Raw genomic sequence first — 25,778 nt, 5'->3', positions numbered from 1 at the left:
CATTCCCTGCGGAGCATCCCCCGTGCTCGGGCTGGACCCACCGCAGCCCTGTGTGTTCCACTCGCCAGGACATTCCCTGCGGAGCATCCCCCGTGCTCGGGGCTGAACCCACCGCAGCCCTGTGTGTTCCACCCGGCAGGACATTCCCTGCAGAGCACCCCTCGGCACCCCCCGTGCTCAGCTGCCCCTCGGAGCTGTGTGGGTGCTCCCGGGATGAGCTCCCGACTGTGTGTGTGGGATTTCTCCAGAGCCACAGCAGGGGAGCTGTGGCAGATCTGTAGTTCAGTCCTTGCTGCACCCCGGGCTGCAAATGCCACTGCTCCCTCCTCTCTGCCACCTTTGGAGGTGCCACCACCTTGGCCATGCTGGCAGAGCTGCAGGAGCAGGGATGCTGTAGGCATGGCAACCGTGATCACCCCTTGCACACCGCGGTGCCTCGAGCCCAAATTTTCGGCGTGACTGACAAATTCATTTCAGGTCCATGACCCCAAACCACCAACCCCTGACACGGAGGTTCAGCTCCTTCCTTCTGCCAGAGCCTCAAATGTCGCTGCCTGAGCGTTACAGGTCTGGGACACTCAGCATGAGACACCTCCAGCCCTGCCCCGTGTTTGGCACTGACTCACCAAGGGGCAGGTGGGGGCAGTGGTGGCTTCCCCACTGCTGCCATCAGAGCTCTCCCAGCAACGCCAAAGCAACAGGGAGAACAAGTGACGAAGCTCCTCAATGGTAAATCCAGGAAGCATCAAAAACCAGAGTTGCAAAAAACCCGAAAATGACACAGCTCAGCCTCCTCCCAACCAGGTTCAGCCCTGCCCAGGTGCCCTCTGAGCTGCTGATGTCTAACCAGGTCTCAGACCCCCTCCTCCCCTCCATCCACCCCCCAGGCAATTAATTACAGCCCTCAACTCATTAGCCGTGGCTAATGGCTCACTCCTCCTCTAAGGCTTGAATTTAAGCCCATTAATTCTGTTAATAGAGAACAGATTATTCCCTTCCACTTTGCAGCAGCTTTTATGTGTTTGAGGATCACTCTGTCTCCCCTCTGGCCTGATCACCTCCTGCTCTACCCAGCAGCCACTTGATGCCCAAAGTGTCCTTATCTCCCCCAAAACGAGGAGCCCAGGGCGGGATGTCTCACAAGGAGTTGTTCTCCACAGGCTCCTGGACCACCATGAAGTTCTGGTGCCACAACCGAAACACAAGGAAGCACCACCAACACCTTTTGCCCACAGCTTTCCCCTCCAATTCCCAGCAATAATGGGATTTTTATCCATTTTATCCAGTGGCTGGGCTGTAAAACAACCCCAGGCTTGGTGCTCACATCCTCCAGTGAGGATCCTGCTGTTCCCACCACAACACTCTGCCTGCAGGGGAAATCCCACAGGATGGGAGAAGTGAGGAGGGGGATTCAAGGCACAAACCAACAATAACTCAGGTTTTCCACACTCCCCTCCCCTCCCACTCCTGCAGCCCCTCCCGCAGCTGGGCACAGCCCCTCTCTCTCTTACCGTACTGGATTTGAGCGCATCCCCACTGTCCTCTTCAGACTCTAGTGCAACAGGTAAAGATTTCTGTGGCGGGGAGAAGGTTAAGTCCCACCTCAGTAGCCGAGGTTCAGCTTTGTCCCCGAATCTCAGGTTTTCCAGTTTCTGCACCGTGGGCTCGGCAGGGGGAGCTGGCCTGAAATTCTCCTTGTTCTGGGACTTAGCCCTCAGCCTCTGCACGCCGAAGCCCCGCTCTTCCCCACGGGGGTCGTCAGCCATGCTCCTGCAGGCTCCCCCTTTGCCGTAGTGTCTTTTTTGGGTGTGAATCTCTTGCATATAAGAATCCATCCTCATGAGGGGCTTCATCTCCATCTCGTAATTGCTCATCTTCTCCTCGTCCAGCTCAAGCAGTTTGGAGCTCCCTGAGCTGTGGTTGTGGGACCTGTGGTGGGAAGTCCATGAGACCGTGGCTGGGGAATCTGTCCACCTCTCTCTCTGCTTGTGGTTGGAGTGTTTGTGTCCCCCACTCCGCCCTCGATACTCTTCGGGGCCGGCGCTGCGCAGGGTCCCGCTTCTCACCCCGCGCGTCCCCCCGGCCTTCTCCTCGCTCCAGCTGTTGGGCCGCAGGTAATCCCCGCCACGCCCCTCCAGCAACATCTGGATCTCCCCACCCCTCTCTTCGTCCACCGAGACCTGCCTGGAGAAGTGGGCGCTCTTGTTCCTGCAGGCGGGGCCGAGGGGCGGCGTGGGGCAGGGGCTGTTGGGGAAGCTCTGCAGGGGGCTGTCCTCGGGGGTCAGGTCGGACGGGGTGGTCCCTTTGCGGTACAGCTCGGGGCTCTCCTGCTGCAGCGGCGTCCCCGTGGACAGCACCTCGATGTCGTCGCTCGAGTTCTGCCGCTTCGGCCTCTGGCATTCGAGCCCTTTTTGCGTGCAGGGGGAGAGAGAGGGGGAGACAGAGGCGAAAGGATTATTTCTGCCCCGTGGGTGCCCACCGGGCTGTCCGTTTGGAGGGTGGGGGGCAGCGGGGTGGGACCGGGGCAGCAGCGGCTCAGCACAGCAAACAGGCACTGCCACTGCCGTGGTGTGGCACCGAAGCTGCCCTCGCACCACCCCGGTGCCCGCAGAGCCACCAGAGCTGGCACAGCAATGGGTTTGCAGCCCCGGGGACATGGGGAAGGCACCAACAATGCTGAGCTGCTGGGGGTGGTGGTGGGGGGGGGTTGTTAGTGAGTTTTTGAATCCATCTGACCACCCTTCCCCATCGGTTACCAGGCTGGAAGCAGGAGAAGGGTGTGATGTGGTTGGTGGCAGCCCGTGGCTCACCCTGTGCTCTGTGTTTGTGAGTGCTGGTGGCACTGGGGTCACCCTGTGTGTGCTAAGTGCCACTGGGGTCACCCTGTGTGTGCTGGGTGGCACTGGGATCACCCTGTGTGTGCTGGTGCCACTGGGGTCACCCTGTGTGTGCTGGTGGCACTGAGGTCACCCTGTGACTGCTGGTGCCACTGGGATCACCCTGTGTGTGCTGGTGCCACTGGGGTCACCCCATGTGTGCTGGTGCCACTGGGATCACCCCATGTGTGCTGGGTGGCAATGGGGTCACCCCGTGTGTACTGGTGGCACTGGGGTCACCCTGTGCCCCTGGATGCCCCATGGATGCCAACAGCCCTCACGCCTCTCCTGGATGGGAAACAAACTCACTTTCTGGCTCTGAGATACAGAAAGGAAATCTCACCTCAAAGGTTTCATAAGGAGGTGGCAACATCAGGGCAGATGAGCAAGAACCCCCTCACACACACACACACCCCTCATACCCAAGAGCTCTCCTGCCCCACACAGAGCAGGAGGACATGGACATTTCCCTCCTCAGCACCCCTGGATGTGATGGAGAGCACAGGGGTGGTCAGGCCTCACATGTTCCCAACAGCCTGAGCACAACATCCACCATCCTCCTTATCCCATCCTGCTGAAGGCTCTTCATTCCCTTCTAGTCCAGAGACTTTCCGGAGTCTCCCTGGGAACAGGGACTTCTAAGGGACTGAATGTCTCCTGCTGCTGAAGGAACAGTTACAAAAAACCTCCTGCTTGTTAATCATTGATGAAGCACCAAATTATTTCAAGGGGGTTCAAGCTAATAGTGGTTAATTCTCATTTTCCCCTCTCAAATAGTTCCCAGCTAAAGCCATGCTAAATTATGGGGATAATTTGATAAATATATTAAGTGCCTAATGCCCCTGAAAGGCGTCTAATTGCGATTGCCATGGCTAGACAAGAGATGAGGCTCCAAAAGGAGGAACTGAAATCCTTGTCATCGCTTCAAAACAAACGTTTGGAAAGGTCTGCTCTGATCTCTCTGCTGCCACTGAGGGATTTTCCCCATCACATCTTTCTGGGGAGCTGCTGGTGCCAGGATGTGCCTCCACCCAGAGCCATCCCCGTGTCCCACCACGCCAGGAGAGTCCCCATCAAAGCTCTTACAGGGCAGGTAAATAGTGACAAGGCTGGGAAATCTCCTACTGAAGCAATTTATGGGAATGATCACCCAATGACTCAGTTTTTTTTGGACAATATTCAGATGGTTCAGTCTTAGTTTGTTTTCTGTGTCCCTGTTTGTCTGTGGGATGCTCAGTCTCCTGGGATTTGTCTGAGGAATCCTGGCACTGGTGGGAAATTGCTGTGGAGGACAAAGGTGGAGCTCAGCCCTCTGTTTCCAGCAGAGTAACTGTCCTGGGATAAAACACAAACTGGTTTTGTGGCTGATGTTCAGACATTCCCGTTCCAGCCACCCTTTGGCACCACAAACAGGGAACTGAGGCACGGAGGGATAAGTGGCTGTGTGTGAGAAAGCTGGAAAGGCACAGCTGGAATGGGCTCACCCAACTCTGGAGTGTCCCTGTTTGCCTCAGGAATCTTCCCCAATTCCAGTCTCCAGGGGTATTGCTGGAATTTCAGGGACTTGAAATCATCCCACCAGCTGCAAGGACCCCAAAGCTGATCCCCAACAGCACCATCAGCCATGGCCTTGCTGCCCCCACCACTCCTGCACCTTTCCCTGGTCCCCAGAGCCCCACAGCGGGGGCAGGAAAACCCAAGGATGCTCCAGCGCCCTCCCCCTGCAGACCCACATCGCATTTTTAAGCCCTCCCCATCCCAGATGTTCCCCACCCGCACCTGCAGCGAGTTGAGCCAACTCAACCCCTCCATGGGTTAATTCCCAGAGTTGTGGAGCCCCTGGCTGGGCTCTGGGAGCAGCAAAGACCGAGGGGCTGGCACGGTGGGGGCACAGCAGCCCTCCAGCCCCGGGGCCAGCGGGATCCAGGCGATTCCTCCCGCAGGAATCAGCAGCGGCAGCGCTGCCGTCCGTCCTGCCGCTTCCCACCCCCGAGGATGCGCAACAATTATCCCGAGCTAAAATTAGGGGGGGAGCACGTGATGTTCCTGGAAAAACGGCTGCGAGAGCGCGAAGGAGGATGCAGAGCACGGAACTTGGGCTTTCCAGCAGCCCCGAGGCAGCTGTGCCCAGTCCAGGGGGCTGCAAAGCCAAACCCGTGCCCTCTGAGCACCCACATCTGGGATCTGGGAGGGTGCTGAGCTCCTGCCCCGGACACTGATGTGTCACTGTCACCTTGGGGGATTCGCTTCACCAGCACCACGGGCTGACCCTGCTGCGTGCAGGAACCGGGGGGGAACAACCTCAGTGAGAGGGAGGGGATGGGAGAGATCCCCGCGAGTGGTGAAGCTGGAAAACCACAGGGGAGAGGGTGGTGCAGGACACCGAGCAGGATATTTTCATTTTTCCCAGGTAGGCACTTTCACCTTCCAGGTAAAGGCGTTGCTGGAGTTGGTGCCTGCAGGTCTGGAGTCTGTTCTGTGGGAATGACCGGGGCAGGATGGTGGTGGGGCTGACCTTGAGGTGGGCATGAACCCCCCTGTGAGTGTCCCACAGCACCCACAAAACCCTGCAAGGGTCCCACGGCTCCCACAAACCCTGCAAGGTGGGGACACAGCACCCACAAAGCCCTGAAAGAGGGGGACTCAACACCCACAAAGCCCTGAAAGAGGGGGACTCAGCACCCACAAAGCCCTGAAAGAGGGGGACTCAACACCCACAAAGCCCTGAAAGAGGGGGACTCAGCACCCACAAAACCTTGCAAGGATGGGACACTCAGCACCCACAAAAACCTGTAAGGGTCCCACAGCACCCACAAACCCTGTAAGGAGGGGACACTCAGCTCCCAAAAAAACCTGCAAGGGGACACCCAGCACCCACAGCACTCACTGGGCAAGGTGGGTGGTACCCAGCACCCACCACACTGCAAGGAGCACATCCAGCACCCACGATGCTGTGCCAGGAGGGTACATCCAGCACCCATGGTGTGGGTGGCACAGCACCCACCACAGTGTGTACAGGGGGTGGCACTCGGGACCTGCTGCACCCTGGAAGGGAGTCACATCCAGCACCCACAGTGCTGTGCAAGGGGGGCAAATCCAGCACCCACAATCCTGAAGGAAGGGGGCACATCCAGCACCCATGACAGTTAACAAAGGGAGCACACACAGCACCCATGGCACTGTGCAAGGGGGGCACATCCAGCACCTGCAATCCTGTGCCAGGTGGGCACACAGAGCGCCCATGACACTGTGCAAGGGGGGCACACCAGCACCTGCAATCCTGTGCCAGGTGGGCACACACAGCACCCATGGCACTGTGCAAAGGGGGCACATCCAGCACACAGGACCCTGTGCCAGGTGGGCACATGGAGCACCCATGGCACTGTGCAAGGGGGGCACACCAGCACCTGCAATCCTGTGCCAGGTGGGCACATGGAGCACCCATGGCACTGTGCAAGGGGGGCACATCCAGCACGCGGGACCCTGTGCCAGATGGGCACGTAGCGCTCCCCCAATGACGTGCAGGATGGTGGCAGCTCCCCCAGCCCCGTTCAGCCCGTTTGCAGCCCGGGGTCCCGCGGTCTGTGCGGTGTCACAGCCACTCGCACCTGTTCTTCTCTGCCCGAGTCGCTCCGCAGGCGCTTCCAGCTTTGCCGACGAGTCTCGGCTGTTGTGTTTGGTTTTTAATGCGCTCTAAGCGGAGCCTCCTCCTCTCCCTTCCCCTCCATCCCCTCCCCGCACGCCCGACCCGCCCCGCCGCACCAACCCCGGCACGGCCGAGCACCGTGTCCCCGTCTGGAGAGGTAGTAAAAAATGTATTACCTAAAAATATCTTTCCAAGAGGTGATTTAAACCAGCAAAGTCTCCTGGCAGGAGGAAATGGAGCTGAGGAATATCTCCGGGCCGCAGAAGCCCCTGGGGCCAGGCTCAGATCCCTCGGTGGGAGGGAGGGATGCTGGGGGGGCTGAACATCCTTCAGCGAGCAGAGCCTGAGGCTCGGAGCTCTGCCAGGGAATGCTCCGCCAGCCCAAATGCCCGGGGCTGTGCCCTGGATGAGAATGTGCCTCGGCTCGGGCGGGATCGTGGCGGGAGCCGCGCCCCACACCCCGTCTGGCTCGTCCTGCTGAGCCTCGGGATGCCCCGATCGCCCCCACAGCCCAAGCGAGGCTGGACCGAAAGATCCAGTGATCCTTTTCCCCATCCTCAGGGAACGTGAGTCACCGGCACCAGCCCCTGGAGCAATTAAGCTGAATGAGTAATCTTCACTTGGAGAGCTGGGAGGGGGAGAAAATAATGACAGACGCCTCCTAATGAGGGCTGGGTGCAGCAAAACTTTTGAATAAACCCATTCCCATATATTAATTATTATGTTAATTATTGCTGTGGGGACTTGGAGCCGCCCTGCAGCCCCTTGACCCACCTCGACTCCCTCCTCCCTGAGCCTTTGCTGGGCCTGAACCTCTTGTCAAGCAGCACAAACCAGCAGGGAATGTTGAAGATGGAAGCAAAGCAGGGCTCAAACACAGGTTTTTCCAACAGCTTGGCAGGAGTACACCACTGATTTCCTGGCCAAGGGAAGGATGAGTGCCCAGAGTGCCAGTCCAGCATTCCAGAGAAACCAGGACCCACACAGGCCATGGGTGTGAAATCAGTGGTGACCTCTGGGATCATCTCTGCATTTTCCATCCAGAGCACTTGTTGGTTTTGTCTGTGCAACCATCGAGGGCTATGAATTAAAAACCGGGAATGTTCTGGTGTGAAAAGAGGAGACAAAGAAGCCCTGGACAAGGTGGAAGTGTTGAGGACTGAAAGGCTTGTGCTCCACCTTCTGAAATCTGGTATCACTGGCAGTTTCCCACCCCAAGAATGCCCATGGGGACCGGGAGCTGCAGGCACAGCCCGAGCCCGTGCCCAGGGCTCGTGGTTGGGGCTCTGGATGCCCGCAGGGCCCCGCACTGACCGTTTTCCCTGTGCTGGAAGGAAGGCGAGAACTCTTTGGCAGTGATCCTGGCGATCCGCGCTTCCTCCTGCGCCTTCTGCGCCGCCGTCACGGCGGCCTCCGCCTTGGCCCGGGAGTGGGAGGTCCTGCAAGGCAACAGGAGACAGCAGGGCCACGTTAGGCAGCCGAGCCCCCCAAAGTGCCCCCACAAACCCCCCTGTGCTCCGGGACCCTTCGGATGCCAAGGGGAGCGTTGGGGCTCACTGAGGAGTGAGGGATGGGGGTCACTGAGGAGTGAGGGATGGGGCTCACTGAGGAGTGAGGGATGTTACAGCCACAACACGTCCATGAGCTGCTTCTCAGCCTGGAAATAACCAGGAAACAGGAGCAGGATGGTTTGTCACCCCAGGGATGCATCACCCCAGAGCAGGCTGGTCCCCTCCATCCCACATCCCTCCAGGGGGGGGATCCCAGCCTGCAGCCTCCCCGAGCATCTCCCACGAGCCTCTGGGGCTCAAGGCCTGAATTTAAAGCTGGTTTGGTTTTTTTTTAACCAAACCCATTTGCTTTAGGATGAAAAAACCTGAAGATTTCCATCCCCACCCCCACGTTCTGTGTAAAACGCTGGATGTAAATAAATACTGAGGCTGGAATGGGGGTTTGGCACCAGTGCCACCTCCACCATCCCTTAACACATCCTCCTCTGGCATTTTTTCCACAGCTGTCCCCTGCACTCCCCAGTGACTCTCCAGACACTCCTGTTGGATGGCATTTCATCCCACCACTCCGGATTCACACCCTTACACAGCCTCTCTGCCGGGCTGGTTCATCCCTTCCCCTTTTCCCTGCTATCCAGGCACTTTTAAAAATTCCTGTTCCCTCCTCCTCGGTGCAGGCAGTGCTATAAATAGCTCAGCTGATTTCTTTTCCCTCCAAAACCAGGCCCTCCATCTCCTTTAATCATTTGTTTTCTGCCTCTCTCTGAATTCCCTCTGATTTCCCGACATCTGCATGGGGAGGATGCCATTCCTGATGGGCTCCTGGAGATGGAAACCAGGGCCAGGAACGTGCCTGGCACTGCCTGGTGTGGCACCAACCAGGGCTGTGGGATGGTGGGCCTGTGTTCTGGCCCTCCCTGAGCCTGCCCCTCGTGTGCCAGTGCCAGCACTGCCTTAGAAAGTGCTTTATTTCCACCAATGGGCTGCTTTGGAGTAGCCCTGGAAGTGGATCCGACCCCGTCATCCAGAGCTGTTGGAGGTGCTGGAGGGGCTGTGGTGATGCTGTGGCAGGTCCCACAGGTCCTCCATGACCAGTGGAACCAAAAAATTGGCTTTAAATGGTTTTTGGCCCACCCTGAGCCCAGTTCTCTCTCTGCTCCACGAGTGGACAAACATGGCACAGCCCATTCCCTGGCAGGTATCCCAGTTCTGCTCTTTTGGGAGGAGCAGGGATGCTCCAAGCAGGAGCTGCTGGGAGAGGAGGTGCAAACTGCTCCTGTTTTTCATGGAGTCATGGAATGTCTTGGGTTGGAAGGGGCATTAAAGCTCATCCAGTTCCACCCCTGCCATAGGCAGGGACACCTCCCACTGTTCCAGGTTGCTCCAACCTGGCCTTGGACACTTCCAGGGATGGGGCAGCCACAGCTTCTCTGCCCAACCTGTGCCAGGGCCTGCCCACCCTCCCAGGGAAGGATTCCTTCCCAATATCCCATCTATCCCTGCCTTCTGGCAGTGGGAATCCATTCCCTTGGCCTGTCCCTCCAGGTCTCTTGTAGGCCACAGTTTTGGCACAATGTGGTTGGTGGGAAAGGCTGGGGGGACATCAGAGCCCCAGTGATTAAACCCCCCCCCCTCCCAGTGCCAGGGATGGTGCCACCAGAGGCTTAAAATTCCAGTGCTGACCCCGAGGTTGTTGAACATCTGGATTCTTCCCTGAGAACCTCTCAGTGATGTGGATCTGAAGATCCTCCATCCATCTCTCCCTCTGCTGTCTCCTGGCCTGAAACCTGGGGATGGGCCTGCCCTTCCCATCCTGCAGCACATTCCCAGGACAGGCTGCAGGTCCCTGCTGGCCTGGAACAAAGGATTAATAACGTCTGGACTGAACTCAGCAGGCAGGATTACACTCTGCCTCCCAAACTCCTCCCTGGAGAGGCAGCGGGACACTCTGATCTGCCACAGCCTGCCAGGGAAGGAGGCTGGGAGTGCTGGAGAGCAGCTTGGGACACTTCCAAAGGTCGTGGGGACACATGGAGGTGTCTGCAGACAGTTCTGGGACTGTGTGATCACCCAAGCTCTGTTCCTTTCTCCAGCATTTATTTATCCTCCCTTTACAGAATCCCACGATCACTGAGGGTGGAAAAGCCCTCCCAGCCCATGGAGTCCAACCTGTACCCACCTCATCACCCAGCCCAGGGCACTGAGTGCCACATTCCTTGGGCACCTCCAGGGCTGGGGACTCCAAACCTCCCTGAGCAGCCCCTTCCAGTGCCTGACCACCCTTCCCAGAAAGAAATTCCTCCTGATGTCCAACCTGAATGGGTTAAAATCTCCATCCCTGGAAAACTCCCTCCAGCGCCTCCTGGACCAGCCCATCCCACCATCAGCCCAGGAAAAGCAGCGAACCTCTAAAAACTAAAACTCGAGGCTCTGGCCCAGCAAGGGTTAAACCCCAATCCCATTAATTAAGCCATCTCCATCCCAAATAGCCCGGATTCCCCAAAGCCGATGGAAAGCGCAGCCCGATTGTTTGCAAAGCCGCCTAAGAGGCGCGGGGCGGGGGGAGGCGCCGGCGGAGCCCAAGCAGAGAGTGCTGGTGATCCACGCGTTGCATAATAAAGCACATCAGTATTCCCAAATAAATGCCCGTAATCCCGTTAGTGCCTGCCTGGCTTTGTCACAGCCCGGATTTAACAGCTGTCTCCTCCACACGCGTCGTGGCGGCCGCAAAATCGGAATTCCCACGGAATTGCCTGAGTTTATTTCCTTGGAAAGTGGGGTTTTCTCCACGACAAACGGACAGGACATGACCTAAACACTCTCCTCCTCCTGCCCTAAGTGCTGCCATAAAGTTTTGGCTGGGAATTACAGTCAAAATAAGGCTGGATCCCTCCCTGTGGATCCCAGAATGGTGGAATGGTTTGGGCTGGAAGGGATCTGGAAGATCATCTCATTCCGGTGGGCTCATGATGGGATGAAGGAAAGAGTGATGCAAGAGGAGCTGTTTAATTCCTCCCACCTCTGAGCATCCTCAGCCTCCTCCTCCAGCTGGGATGAATCCAGAAACCTGGGCTGGTGGAAGGTGGGACCCCATGGCAGGGCTGGGACTGAATGAGCTTTAATATTCCTTCCAACCCAAACCATTCCGTGATTCCAGGAGTTCAGTGCACTCCACCATCCAAGCTGATCTGGGGGAAGGTGTTTCAGCAAGGACAGGGCTGGGAAGAGCCCGAGGAAAGATGGTTGGGATGGTTTATGGCTTTTGAGTCCCAAAGGTCCTGTTTGGGGCAGGGCTGAGAGTCCACGCTGGACCTGGCTTGGAATATTTTATTTATTAATTTTTTGCCAAGCTGACTCACCCTTCTTGGAGGCTGAGTGGGCAAATGGTCAAACTGGCAAGAGGAGCTGGCAGGAGGCAGGAAAAGTCCCAACCAACCAGATTCCTGCAGACCTTTGCAGATCTCCTGTGATTTGGCCAGAGCAGACAAGGGAAGGGATAATACCTGTCCCTGCTCCCTAATGCCAAGTTTATCAGCTCCAGCTAATCTATAAGAAGCTGAAATCACCTGATTTGCAGGGAAGAGCTTGGCTTTTTAGGAATTCCAGCAGTGCCTCTGGGCTGGCTCTGTGTGAGCAGGGAGGTGATGTGAGGCCTCTGCTGCAAACCTGGAGCTGGGGGCTGGTTTAGCCAAAAAGGGGGAAGCTCTCAGCAAAATCCTGATGGATTTGGGAAGGAAGGAAACAAAATTCAAACCAGGTGAGGCTTTAGATGTGTTTTGGTTAATGGAATTCTTTGGCAGGAGAACAAGTGGGACAAACTGCTTAAAAAGGAGACTGGGAATTAGAGCAAGTTTACAGAAGCCCAGAAACATTTCCAGGCTGTAAATGGGACACCTGGAATTTCTGGGATGGCACCTGGAGTCACAGGAAACCTGGGGCACTGCTGAGTCTCTCCCCAGCCATTGTTTGATTGCAGTGATGGTGAAGAAGGGGGAGCTGGATCCAGGTGAGGGCTTTGCCATCCTTATTCCTAATTTTGTTCCACTTCTGTATGAAATACACACTCCTCAATTAGAAAACAGGCAGCAGACTCTGAGCAAACTCATGTTTGGGGTCTAAGGGAGCTCTGGACACAGGAAAATCTGCATTATTTGGGCAAGATTTCTGGAAAAGAAGATCTGTTTCCCAAAATCCACGTGGCAGCTCTTGCCAAGGGATTTTTATTCTTTCCCAAGCAAACTCCTCACTTCCCTGGTGCTCCCAAACTCCAAGCCTGGCTGAAGGATCCCCTTCTCAGTGGGGTTCAGGCTTGACAGGAAAGTGTGAAATTCCTGCTTTGCTTCTGGAATTCCCTGCAGGGATGGAGACCCCAGAGCTGATGGAACCTCTCCCAGCTCCTCCCAGGAGCACACCCGAGACTGCAGCAAGCCCTAAGCCCTTTGCTCCCCACAAAAGGACCCCGTGGTCCGTGTTTTCATGGAAAACGTGTCAATCAGTCACCGAAGGCTTCACTGCAAGCACTGAGGGCTGGAGGCATCCCAAGTGGAGAGGATGGAGTTAACCTGCCATGAGCTCATCCTGGGCCATAATGAACAGCCTCGAGTTCTCCTGAGGGGCCAGGCTGGCTCCACTGGATTCACTCTGTCTGCAGGTCAATATGTAATCAGGCAGCTTTTGGGTTGGTGTTTTTTTTCTTTTTTTCTTTTCTTTTTTTTTTTTTGAATGCATCTTTATCTTTTCCTACAGGAGGGACGTTTTTTCTCCCTCCTTTACAGAGGTTCATGCATTTTTCAAACGGCAAAATTCAATTGAAACGCACAGCAGCTGAAAACACTTCAGGAAAAATTCTGAGAGGGCATTGGCAGGTCTGTGGGATCCAACCCCAGCTCCTGAAAAGCACAGGGGGGGCTCAGGGCAGTCTCAGGATGCACCTTGTGCTGGGAAGGGATGGCTGCTCCAACCAGGGAAAAGGAACTTTCCCATGTGGAAAGCCAGGCTGGCAGGAACGCGAGTCCCTGGGGTGGGTCGATCCCCCAGGGATTGTTTTCCACTCCCTCTGGCCCAGCAGAGCAGGATCTGTAGCTGCATTTGGAGAATTGCCATTTGTCACAAGTTGCACCGTTCTCTGTGTCTTTACGTCCTTCGGTCTGGCTTCTCGCAGGACTCTTGGTTATTTTTGGGGTTTTTTGTGGACTGTACTATGTTGTAGAAGGGATTTTAGCAGAGACTTTAGTCTTTGGGGTGAGAGGAGAATGGGATTCTAGGCTGATTCTCTGATCTGGTCCAGCACAGACGCCCCGCGGAACACAAAGCCCAAGTCGCCCCGTGCTCGATGCCGGGAACCAAAGCCCGGAGCGCCGGGAGATGGGAATGCTGATGCAACAACCCTCTCCCGAGGCTCTCCAGTCCCTCCAGGATGGCAGAGCGAGGCGTGCCCAGCTGCCGACCCTGCCAGCGTGGCATCGATCGCTGCAAGCAGCGCCGGGAGGCTCTGCCCGCTCCGGGCAGCATCTCCATCACCGCGGGCGAGGAGCGGAGGCTTGGCCGCTCTTCCTGCTCTCCTCCATGGGACAAATTGGGACTGAATTATTAATAGGCACTGCAGACTGTCTGGCTTTCCCTCTGCGGGAGCATCCCTGATTTAGGGCAGAGCTGGGCGAGCTGCAGTGCCCATCCTGCCTCCCTTTGCCCCTCCCGGGGCTTCACCGGGCACCCCTCCCGCATCCAGCGCCTCTCCAGCCCCAATCCCTGCCAGGCCGACCCAGGGCCAGGCTCTGTCTAGACAGAGAACGCCCTGAGGGAATGGGGAGATGGCAGCAATTAACAACCTGTTTGTTATTTTCCCTCTCTGGCATTTATCGCCCCGATAAAAGCCGCTCCTCATTCCGGCTCGGCTCCTCTCGCAGCTCTCCCGGCTCGTCCTTATTGCCCCAGCCCGGCCCGGAGTGATTTGTGAAGGCAGAAACAGCGCTGGCACTCAGGGGGTGGAATATGAGACACACCAATTAGCTTGCCGTGCATAAATTCCCATTTACCTGCTTCGCACTGGCACATTTCCCTGCCTGCGCCCTCCGGCTGCTTTTTCCTCCCCCCTCCCCATCTCTGGAATTCTTAATCAAGGGAAAAAAGCTGCTTAATGTGACCTCTGACATGACGTAATGCAGCCCAAAGCTCTGCTGGGGCTCTTTGCAGCCAGACACGAAGCAGGTGCTGTGCATGGCAAAGAGCGAGCCTGGCTGCCAAACCCTGTGCCAGGCTGCCCAAACCCTGTGCCAGGCTGCCCAAAACCCTCTGCCAGGCTGCCCAAACCCTCTGCCAGGCTCACCAAAACCCTGTGCCAGGCTGCCCCAAACCCTCTGCCAGGCTCACCAAAACCCTGTGCCAGGCTGCCCCAAACACTCTGCCAGGCTGCCCCAAACCCTCTGCCAGGCTGCCCCAAACCCTCTGCCAGGCTCACCAAAACCCTGTGCCAGGCTGCCCCAAACCCTGTGCCAGGCTGCCCAAACCCTCTGCCAGGCTCACCAAAACCCTGTGCCAGGCTGCCCCAAACCCTCTGCCAGGCTGCCCCAAATCCTCTGCCAGGCTGCCCCAAACCCTCTGCCAGGCTCACCAAAACCCTCTGCCAGGCTGCCCCAAACCCTGTGCCAGGCTGCCCCAAACCCTCTGCCAGGCTGCCCAAACCCTCTGCCAGGCTGCCTCAAACCCTCTGCCAGGCTGCCCCAAACCCTCTGCCTGGCTGCCCCAAACCCTCTGCCAGGCTGCCCCAAATCCTCTGCCAGGCTGCCCCAAACCCTCTGCCAGGCTCTGGCCCAAACCCTGTGCCAGGCTGCCCCAAACCCTGTGCCAGGCTCACCAAAACCCTGTGCCAGGCTGCCCCAAACACTCTGCCAGGCTGCCCCAAACCCTCTGCCAGGCTGCCCAAACCCTCTGCCAGGCTCACCAAAACCCTGTGCCAGGCTGCCCCAAACCCTCTGCCAGGCTGCCCCAAACACTCTGCCAGGCTGCCCAAACCCTGTGCCAGGCTGCCCCAAACCCTGTGCCAGGCTGCCCCAAACCCTGTGCCAGGCTGCCCAAACCCTGTGCCAGCCTACCCAGCACCTCTGGCAGCCTGCCCAAACCCTCCCATCAGTGGGAAGGGCTGGGGAGGGCTGGGATGGCACAGAATAGAGGGAATGGGGGCTGAAGGCTCTGCAAAAATGTCTCTGAAAATCACATTTCGAGAGAATTAAATAAAAATAATACTCAAACCCTTTAATCCTGAAAAAAAAAACCCTCAGGGAGTTTGTTACTGCCCAAGAAAGCAAAGCCCAGGAAATGGTGTGGTGAAAAGCCCCAATCCAAGTTTCCCTGTGGTTTTACACCAGGAAATGTCCCATTCCAAGGGGAAAACCATTCCCCAGGCAGCTGGGAGACCTTGTGGAGAGCAGGTGCCTGTGGTCCAGGAATTCCCCATTCCCCATTCCTGGGGCATGGAATGCAGGAGGTCCCCAAATTCATGGAAACAGGGATGGAGTCAGTTCCCATTTCCCTCGTTGCTCCAGGCCAGATCCTTCCCTACCTTTATAATGTTTGGAACCTGCAAATGGAGAGTGAATTCCCCGAGGTGCCTTTTGCCATTTTGCACTGAAATTCCATTTTTTTTACCCAAGTAACAGGAAAAAATAATATCCCAGGCTGTGTCCTTGTGTCCTGTGCCTTGCCTTGAAGGAGATAAAAGGAGTTTTGCTGCAGAACTGAATCCATGACGTGTAAAGGTGCAAAGTCCCCCTGACTTGGGGGACAGGGATGGGTCATGTCCCCAAAATTCTGGGAGAAACAGCTCAAGCCACATCCCTGAGCTGAGTCCTTCCTAGTGGAGAAGATGAGAGTGTCCAAAGGGCCATTACACCACCAGCTCACCTTGTTCCCATCATCCAAATCATTCTTGGGGCTGCTCAGATTTGTTTATTTTTATCCCTGTTTTTGCTAAACAGAAAAATCCCAGTCCTGGCACAAGAAAATCCAACTCCTCTGACTTCAGAGGGCTGGGCCAGGTGGAGGTGGTGCCCAGGGGCACATCTGCCACCACCAGCCAGGACAATCCCAGAGTCCCTCTGGCCAAGGGGCACAGGGAAGACTCAAGGCCAGGCAGAGTCTGCATTTCCCTCCCTGTGGGTTTCCTTCCTTTCAACTTTTCGCCCCCCAGCAAGGACAAAGCTGATGGAGACCCTGCCCTGAGATGTTACTCACAGCTCACAAGATAATTAACATCTGGAGAGGGAGCCTCATCCCCTGCCATCTGCCTCTTGGAGTGAAGCTCTGGCAGAGGCAGGTGGGTGGCACAGCCAGGCAGTTCCTGCCCATCCTGGTGTTCCAGGGCCTGCCAGCCCAGGCTGGGATTTGCCTTGGGAAAGGAGGGCTTTGATGCCACTGTCCCACCTGGCTGAGGTTTGGCCTCTCTCCAGAGCTGACCTTTTGCCAGCCATGGGACAGGGAGCTGACCCTGGATGCAGCCCAGCTCCAGGCAGTGCCCTCTCCCAAATCCAACACGGAGGGAAGAGCAAACTGCAGCTCCAGGGATGGATTTCCCCCTTTCCTCATGAACTGGGGGAGGCATGAGAGAACTGCAGCAGTGTGAGCATCATTATCTGCTGCAAAACCTGGGGGAACCCACTTGGAGAAGGATTTGGGAAGAGCCAGCTCCAAGGAAGGAGAGGAGTGAGCAGTGGGGTGCTTTGGACAGGGCAGGTTTCCATGATTTTACTGGATAATTGTCATGGACATTTGAAGTGGGATAGGCTGAGTCCCCTCTCCATCCCCTCCATGATCCATCCCAAAGGCACAGCAAGAGCTCCTCTAACCCAAAAATAGCACATTACAAACGAACCTGCCACTTCCAGGCAGGAGGTAAAACAGGCTGGGAGAAATCTCTACCAACCCTTGGAAAAAGGGGGAAAAAATAAAGAAAAAAACCAAACAAGAAAGAGCCAAGTGAAGGCACAAAGTCTCCGAGGAAAGGCAGGAAGGTGCTGGGTCAGCCACACACCCCAGAGCTGTCCTGGATGAGTGAAAAGCAGGAGTGGGAGGGCAGAAAATCCCAAGGGGTGGAGATTTGGGAATGCATGACAGGCCAAGCTGGAGTTCCCCCAGGTTTTGTGGTGGGACATTGTCCATCTCCATGGATTCATCGAGGACAGGAGGGTGAGGACGTGGTCATGATGTGCCCATGGTGGGGGGGGTTGGAATTAGATGAGCTTTAAGGTGCTTTCCAACCTAAACCACCCTGTAGTTCCATCATTACCTCCAGGGTAGCCACAAATCTGGAATAAATCTTTTGGGATGCAGGAAGGACCCTCATAAAACCCCTGGCTGGTGTGGACACTGGATCCTTCCCCTGCCATGCCCTGCCCCAGGCTGTGGGTCAAAAGGGGGAGGGTTTGGAGGACCATCAGCATCCCAGCCCCGCCTCCATCCTCAGGTGAGTCCCAAACACCCCATTCCTGCCTGGTTATCACAGGATGGGGATGGGGATGGGGATGGGGATGGAAACCTCAATGCCAAAGGCAGCACAGGGAGAGAAACTCAACCAGGCCAAGGGCACAGGGAGATGAGGGAGCTCCTGCTCTGCCTCCAGGGAGTCCCTCAAATCCCTCTGAGGAGCCACCAGCACCCCCCAGCCCCTGGGAATCATCAGAGGGTTTCTGCTGCAGCCAAGGGAGGAGTGCTGAGAATGGGAGAACTTGAGGAGTTCAGGCAGAACTTCAGGTGAGGGAGGTGCTGACAGGAAAGCAAAGCTGTTCTGTCCACTCGATTCCAGTTTCACTTTGACACTGCAAAGAACGAGTTAAACCAAATTCCAAAGCAAACCACAACAGAACTGCAAGGAAAAGTCTTTTTTTCCCCTTTCCTGACCCTTCACCCCCTTCGTGTTTTGGCTGAAACTCTTTGGCAGCATCACAAGTTTTGGGCACCTCAAGCAAAGCAGACATTTGGCAAATGAACTTTCCAGGCAGTTTTTGGGTTTCTTCCCCTGCTGTTGGAGCCACAAAAGTCCCACAGAAGCAGCAAAACGTTGAGCTCATGGTCCTCCCTGTCCCCTGGTGATGGGCTGGTGGAGAGGATGGGCCATTCCCTTCCTCTGCCCACACACCCTTTAAGCAGCAAACACACCCTGGCTCTGAGGAAATGACATAAAACCCTCCAAAATCAACCAAAAACTCACTTAACTAAACTTCAGATTTTCCTTCCAGCACAGCCTGGACTCGAGCCAAGCCCAGGAGCTGGAATGGCACTGGGAGCACCCACGATGCTCTCCAGCTGTGGGGCTGAGGTGGGGCTGATGTCCAATCTCACCCCTCAGGAATTCTCCAATGCCTCCAGGAGACAGGGCTCCTCTGCAGTCTGAGGGATGTGTTAAAACAACCTGGTACTCTGAAAAATACCTGTATTTTCACTCTGGAAAACTGTATTTTGACCAGCAGGGCCTTAAGAGATGCTTGGAAAGCAAAATATCTGAGCTGGGAGGAGGCCCATTCCCTGCCAGGAGGAGATGCTGGGGATGGGCACCACTCTGCACCTCTTGCTGCCTCCAGCCTGTCCAGGGTGGAGCTGGGGATGACAGGGAAGCTTTTCCCTGCTGTGGGATGACCCCAAAGTGGCTGGAGACAGCCATGAGTGGACACAACAGCACCCTCTCCATCCATCCCCAATCCCATGTCCAGCCCCTCCAGGAACCCCAGGAATGATGAGAAAGGGAACAAGGAGTGCTTTTGGAGATTTCACCTCATTTTAAGCACTGCCTGGGGCACAGACCACCCATCCCATCCCACCTCCCATCAGGGTCACTCCTGAGGCCAAACTGGGGAAACCAGCAGTCCCCAGATAACGTGCCATGACCCCTGGAGGGTGACACAGGGGCACAAGGAGGCTCTGCTGTGCCAGCAGGCAGTGGGCAGGAAGAAAAGGGAAGCTGCTCTCCATGGAAAAGGGGCATTGGAGATGGAATAAAACTGAAAAGTAGGTCCCACTGGGCATGGCCACGTCACTGCCACGATGGCATTTGAGGGTGCTCAGCACCCTGGAGAACTGGGACCTTTCTTAGTCACCACTTTAAAGGGATAATCAGTCAGATCCATGGGTTAAATCCCCCTGGGATTTTCAGGGGGGAAATTTGCTTAGCAGGGTCTACCATCAAATCCTTTAATTTCCTGGATTAGGAAGCCAGGACAGCTTTGTCCTCTGTGGAGGAGGCGACAGAAACTTCCTGGCCTGAGGCTTTTCAAACTGGCTACAGGAGCACAGAGGACTTGGGACCCCCCAGGCCATCCATCCATCCATCCATCCATCCATCCATCCATCCATCCATCCATCCATCCATCCATCCATCCATCCCTCCATCCCCTGTGCACCCCCAGGCTCCGGATGCAAGGAAAAGACTCAACATTTGGGCTCAGCTCTGTGAAGAAGAGCCTTCACCTTTCCCTTCCTCAGCCCATTCCCTCTTCCCTGGACAGTGCAGGCAGGAGGTGGTTGGGTCAGGAGGGGGATCCCACAGGGCTCCGAGGGGCTGGGATCATCCCACAGGGCTCCGAGGGGCTGGGATCATCCCACAGGGCTCCCTCCGGGGGCTGGGATCATCCCACAGGGCTCGCTTCGGGGGCTGGGATCATCCCACAGGGCTCCCTCCGGGGGTTGGGATCATCCCGCAGGGCTCCGGGGGGCTGGGATCATCCCACAGGGCTCGCTCCGGGGGCTGGGATCACCCCGCAGCGCTCCAGGGGACTGGGATCATCCCACAGGGCTCCGGGGGCTGGGATCATCCCACAGGGCTCGCTCCGGGGGCTGGGATCATCCCGCAGCGCTCCCGGGAAGGGCAGTTCCAGCGCGACAGCAGCGCGGCCGCTCAGCCCCTGCGCTAAACCGGTAAAAGGCTTGGATTAAAATCCGGGGAGATGATCCGGGCTGCGATGGGCTGCTGTGCGATGCCAGGGGGGAGGAGGAGGAAGAGGAGGAGGAGGAGGAGGCAGCGTCTCCTTTACCCCCTGCATCCTCCTCGCCTCCTGCCAGGCCCTCCGGGGCAGCCCCTTCCCCTGGGAGCGGTGCCTGCTGGCAGTGAATCCCCTCCACCCTCCTGCCTCGCTGCCACCCGTGCCACCCATCCCTGCCCGTTTCCAGCTGGTGTCCCTGCACAGGTGACCACCGGCTGTCCCACCCCTCCACCGGCCGTTCCTCTCCCTCCCCCATCCCCAGACGCCTCTCCTGCAAACCCATCCCTCCCAGTCGTGCTTTGCTGTGGGTCTGACACCACACAAAGCACTTGGATTTTGGAGCTCTTCCCTGAGGAGCACAGCTGGGCAGGACCAGGGCAAATCCCACGGGCTGGGAGTGTCTGCTCTGCCTGTTATTTACCCACAGCCCAGCAAAGCTGGGAATGATTACAGGAATGCCTGTCACCCACCTGAGCCACGGATATGGGGGGTTTAGCTGCTGTTTGGCCCAATGGAAAGGGAAGGTGGTGGGAATTGCCAAGCTGGGATCGATGGTGGTGGCTGAAGAATGGGAGGGCAATGACATTAAAACCCCAACGAGCTGCTCTCCCAGAGGCCACAGAAGACCCTGCCAAGGTTTTTCCAGTTGGATTACCCTGTAAAGCACCATTCCTATGAAAGACACTCCATTTTCCAGCCTGTCCATGCCTGGGGGTGGGTGTGCCCTGCCATCCCTGCCCCACAGGCAATGGGGTGGCACTTGGGGACACTCTGAGCTGGCCCTGCACAAACACAACGGCTGCTCCTGACTTTTGACACGGCCACAAAAGGGCTTAAAGCCTCAAATCCTGTCTGAGCAGGAAGTTATTACATTGGCATTGCAGGAGGACGTGAACAGTCACAGTGCCGACATCACATCCCGCCAGAGCCGGCGATGGGGAGGGATGTGGCACTCCGGGATGCCATCTGGGATCTGCTGATCCCGGAGTGGCCTGGACTAGGGGTGGAAATGGGCTTACCATGAGTCAGAGGTGCCTGTGTCATCCCGGCTGACAGTGACACACCAACGGGAGCAACGACAGCTGATCCTAATCCCATCCCCTGACCGCTGTCAACACGTAGGAGCCTGGCATGGGCGGGAGCAGGGAAGGAGCTGGCAGGAGGGAATGCTCAGCTCTGCCCATGGCAGAGCCTGGCAGAAGCTGCCAGCCCTGGGCTTTGCTCCTCTCTGCATTGCACAGGGGTGTTTGGGGGAGGGAGGGCAGAGAGGGACAAGCAAAGTGTGCTGAGAAGAGAATCACCTTCTGCCCCAGCTGGTCTTACCCTTTGAGCCACCTCCATCCAACCTTTCTGTGGTTTTCCTCCCTGTCTCTCTGCACCCCTCCAGGAAGGATGGAGAGACTGGAAGGGATGGAGGGGGTGTGCTCACCCTGCATGAGACCTGGCAGGTACCAGGTGTCACTGTTGGGACCCCATCAGTCCCCAGACCGTGGGTTCAGGGGACACCTGCAGAGCCCCTGGTGGCTTCCACAGCCTCGGGGAAAGAGGCAGCTCTTCTGCACGAGACCATGAGCAGAGGAACCCCCCATGGACCCAGAGCTGCCCAAAGAGGGGCTGGTGGGACACCCTGACCTGCTTGGGCCCAGCTTAGCCCCATCCCTGCAGCCAGTTCAGCTGTGACCATTCTGGCCCTGGTCATTCCTGCCATCCTGACCTGAGGAAGGGGACACACGACCCTTTTGGGGCCACAACACTCCCCTTAACCCCCACCCCTCCTCCTCCTCCTCCTCCTCCTCCCTTTGCATCCGCAGCCAAAGCCCCTGTGGCAGCAGGAGGCGGGATTAGGGGGACATTAAAGCGAGAGCCCGGCAGACAGACCCCCCAGGCCCCCGAAAAGCAGCGGGCACGGGCACTCAGAGGCAGCGCAGCACAATGGGCAGCGCCGCGGGCACGGCCCTGGCAGAGCATTAAGCAGCATTACGGCGGCTCCAGCGCCGGTGGGGACATTACCGCGGCTCGCGATGCTCGGGAGCGCAACCACAGCGGCTTTTCTTTTCTGTTGGGTTTCGCCCGGGCTGCAGTTCCATTTTTCTGAAGAAAATACCTGTTTGGCTCAAACAGCCTCCCTGCACTTTGCCGCTCAGCTCTCCGGGGCTTTTCCTGCCTCCCTGCTCCCCGTGGGATGTCACATGCGGCCGGATGATTCCCGATGCTGCAGCATCCTGGAGGAGCATCCATGCCGAGTCCAGACACTTCCCCCTAGCCCTCCTCACTGCCAGGTTGTCTTTATTCCCTTCCTTCTTCCTATTTTTCTCTGGTTCCCCTTGCTGAAGTTGAATGGCACTGTGGTAATTTGGAGCCCGGCTCCTCCCGAGACTGCCGAGCTTTAATTATATTTTTCTCATGGCTGGTGAAAGACTCGGCTATAATTATGCCAGGAAGAGCATTACTTAGGACTAACCTGAGAAGAGCCTCCCCCCCGGGGTGCCAGGGCACCAGCTGCTCCCAGGAGCTCTTATTTAAGGTTCTGAACAACAGGACCCACAGAGCTTGTGCTGGAGAGGGTTGGAGTGTTGCCACTTGCCACCCATCTGGGACTCATCCCAGCACCACTGATAGCAAAACCTTTGACTGAGGTAGCAGAAGGAAACCCTGGGGAGAATTAAGGTCTGCTTGGCATTAAAATCATCACAGAGAGCTGGAGTCAGTCCTGAGCTCCCCGTGATGTGCATCCAGCCCCCACTGCAGGCATCTGTGCCAAGAGCCAAGGGTGGGATGAGCTTCCTGACCCACCTCCCTTGCCTGGATATCATAGTTTGGTGGACCATGACCCACCAGTGCCTGTGGACAATTTGCCTCACGTATCAGTGTTAGCACTGATGAGGTGGGAGTTGGTCTGTCCAGAGCATCCTTCATCCTTCCTGGGTGGCAGCAGAAGAGTGGTGGCTCTTGGCTGGTGTGAGAGGGGAATGAAGGACCCCACAGCACCCAGAGGACACCCTGCACCTTCATTTTAAACAGGCTGAGAAAGGGTTCCCTCCTTGGCTACCTGCAAAAACTGACCTTGGTTTGGTTTGGAAGGGACCTTAAAGCTCCTGCAGTTCCACCCCCTGCCATGGGCAGGGACACCTTCCACAGATCAGGTTGCTCCAAGCCCTGTCCAGCCTGGCCTTGGACACTTCCAGGAACAGGGCACCACTTCCAGGGATATCCACAGCAGTTTCTCAGCTCTCACTCATATCCCTTCACTCCCATTCACTTCAACAATTTCAGAAAACGGGAATGATAAGAGGGAATAAAATGTTCTCCTATTTTAATTGCATCAAAGAAAATTTAGGAGAATCACCCACCAACCCCAAAAACTGTTCCTTAAATGAGTTTATTTATCTGTGTCACAGATATCACTGTAGTCCATTCAGGCTAAAAGAACTTTAGGAACCCAATTTACTTGTTTCCAGCCCGCTGTGTTTTTAGCCTACTTTCCTGAGGAAATGGGGCTTTATTCTGTGATTGTGCTGTTTATATATCTATATGCCATCACTCCCACACTAATAACTTTTGAATGTGCTGGCCAATTCCAACCCAATCTGACAGAGCGGCAGAGTTTTCAAAAATACTGAATTCCTACAAATTTAATGAAATCCGTGGGTGGGCACATATTTTCCCCCACCAAGGGAAAGGCTGCAGAGTGAACTCAGACAGAGAACACACACACACACACACACATGCCCAGGCACACCCCAGTGCTGTGTGAGCTCTCCAGGTGCTGCTGAGGTGGTAGGACAGGGGGGATGTTGCTCTCCTGGTTCCCAAAGGCACCAAAATGAGCCCCAGGATTCCTCCACCACAGCACCCACTGCCCATGTTGTGCCTTTCCTGCCCTTCAGACAATGCAGTTTGGTGTGGGCACTGCAGGGGAGTTTTCCTTCATTAGGAAGCTTTAAAATTAATCGGACTAATTAGAGGAAAGCCTTTCTAGCTGGATCTAGGTATGTAAAACCTTGCTCTCCTCTGGTCCTGCAGGCTCAGAGTCTTCTCTGCCAGAACCCTGGCAAAGGGGGAGAGCTTGAGATGTGGGACTGAAGGGTTCAGACAAAGTGGTTTAAGATAAAAGAGCAGAGACTTAGATTGGATATTAGGGAGAAATTCTCCCCTGTGAGGGTGGGCAGAACCTGGCACAGGTTGGGCAGAGAAGGTGTGGCTGCCCCATCTCTGGGAGTGTCCAAGGCCAGGCTGGACAGGGCTTGGAGCAACCTGGGCTGGTGGGAGGTGTCCCTGCCCATGGCAGGGGGTGGAACAAGTTGGGCTTTAAGTTTCCTTCCAACCCAAACCATTCTGAGACTGTAGGACTTTTATGATTCTGTGCTAAATCAGCTCTCTCTGCTTCCACACTGAGGCCATAGAATTGTAAAATCACGGAGTCACAGAATCATCACAGGATCAGGGAATGGTTTGTGCTGGAATTAAATATCACCTTGTTCCACCCTCTGCCCTGGGCAGGGACACCTCCCACTATCCCAGTCTGTCCCATCCAGCCTGGCCTTGGACACTTCCAGAGCTGAGCCTGTACACCCACCCAATCCATCCCACCCCCCGTTTCCAGCAAATCCTGAATCCCACAGTCCTGCCCAGCTATAGGCAGATGCTTTGGCTGTTCATTGATGGATTTGGGGGCCTCAGCACAAGCCATTAGCAAGGCAGCAAACATTCCCAGGGTGGTGCCACCCACCGTGGGTGAGCCAGGGCTAATGCACCGAGTCACGCTGGACCGGCTGTGCCCAGCCAGGCCTGGGCTGTGCAGGGGATCAGTGAAGGGCTTTCCAACACACCAGCAGCCATGGAAAGAGCCCAGCCCTGCATTCCCAGCACTTGCTTCCTTCCCCATGTGTCCAGCCAGGCCTGAGGGTGCTGGGGTCAGGATGGAGATGTTGAGTTGCTCACAGAGCATTTCCTGGCAGGACCAGGTTTGGACTCTGATAGGCATTTATTTCTTTGTACCTTCACTGAGGACTGAAGGGATCCAATCCCACAAATCCTGCAGCTTTTCTCCTCCTCCATGCACACATGTGACCACAGGCTGCATCCTCCCTCCAGTTCTTCATCCTCCCTCCAGCTCTCCATCCTCCCTCCAGCTCTCCATCCTCCCTCCAGCTCTCCATCCTCCCTCCAGCTCTCACTCCTCCATTCTCCATTCTCCATCCAGCTCTCCATCCTTCCTCCAGATCTTCATCCTCCCTCCAGCTCTTCATCCTCCCTCCAACTCTCACTCTTCCATTCTCCATCCTCCATCCAGCACCAGGATCACAGTACCCCGGGTGGTGCAGGTGAAAGGGGCATCTCCACCTGGGATTCCTATCTGACTTGATTTTTTCCTTCTCTCCCATAATTAGAAGTGAAATATTACTTGCCAAGAGCTTATTAAGCATTTCCAGCATGAGCTGGGGTGGGGGTGGGGTCACATCTCTTCCAATCCCACTTTCATGACATTCCAAGACCACCTGGAGATGGAGGATGGTCAAGCCCTCAGACCCAGCATCCCACAGCAGACCAGAGCTCCACATTTCCAGGATTTATCCCATAGCAAATGAGAGCTCCACATTTCCAGGATTTATCCCACAGCAGACCAGAGCTCCACATTTCCAGGGTTCATCCCACAGCAAATGAGAGCTCCACATTTCCAGGATTTATCCCACAGCAAATGAGAGCTCCACATTTCCAGGATTCATCCCCCAGCAGACCAGAGCTCCACATTTCCAGGATTCATCCCACAGCAAATGAG

The 25,778-nt window shown here is 56.3% G+C and overlaps 1 protein-coding gene across 1 annotated transcript in view; it reads right to left on the bottom strand.

Annotated features, from left to right (window-relative positions):
* JPH3 (junctophilin 3) overlaps positions 1–25,778 on the bottom strand; it is a 59,461-nt gene that overhangs the window by 12,757 nt on the left and 20,926 nt on the right. The window contains exons 3-4 of the mRNA XM_071567795.1: positions 7,837–7,961; positions 1,512–2,407 (exon numbers count right to left, since the gene is read on the bottom strand). Coding sequence (XP_071423896.1) covers positions 1,512–2,407; positions 7,837–7,961 — 1,021 coding nt within the window. The remainder of the gene's footprint in view (positions 1–1,511; positions 2,408–7,836; positions 7,962–25,778) is intronic.

The sequence above is a fragment of the Pithys albifrons genome, chromosome 12 (assembly GCF_047495875.1).
Source record: "Pithys albifrons albifrons isolate INPA30051 chromosome 12, PitAlb_v1, whole genome shotgun sequence".
NCBI classification, from domain to species: domain Eukaryota; kingdom Metazoa; phylum Chordata; class Aves; order Passeriformes; family Thamnophilidae; genus Pithys; species Pithys albifrons.
Note: the sequence above shows the minus strand (reverse complement) of the source record. Positions and strands in the feature narration are given on the sequence as shown.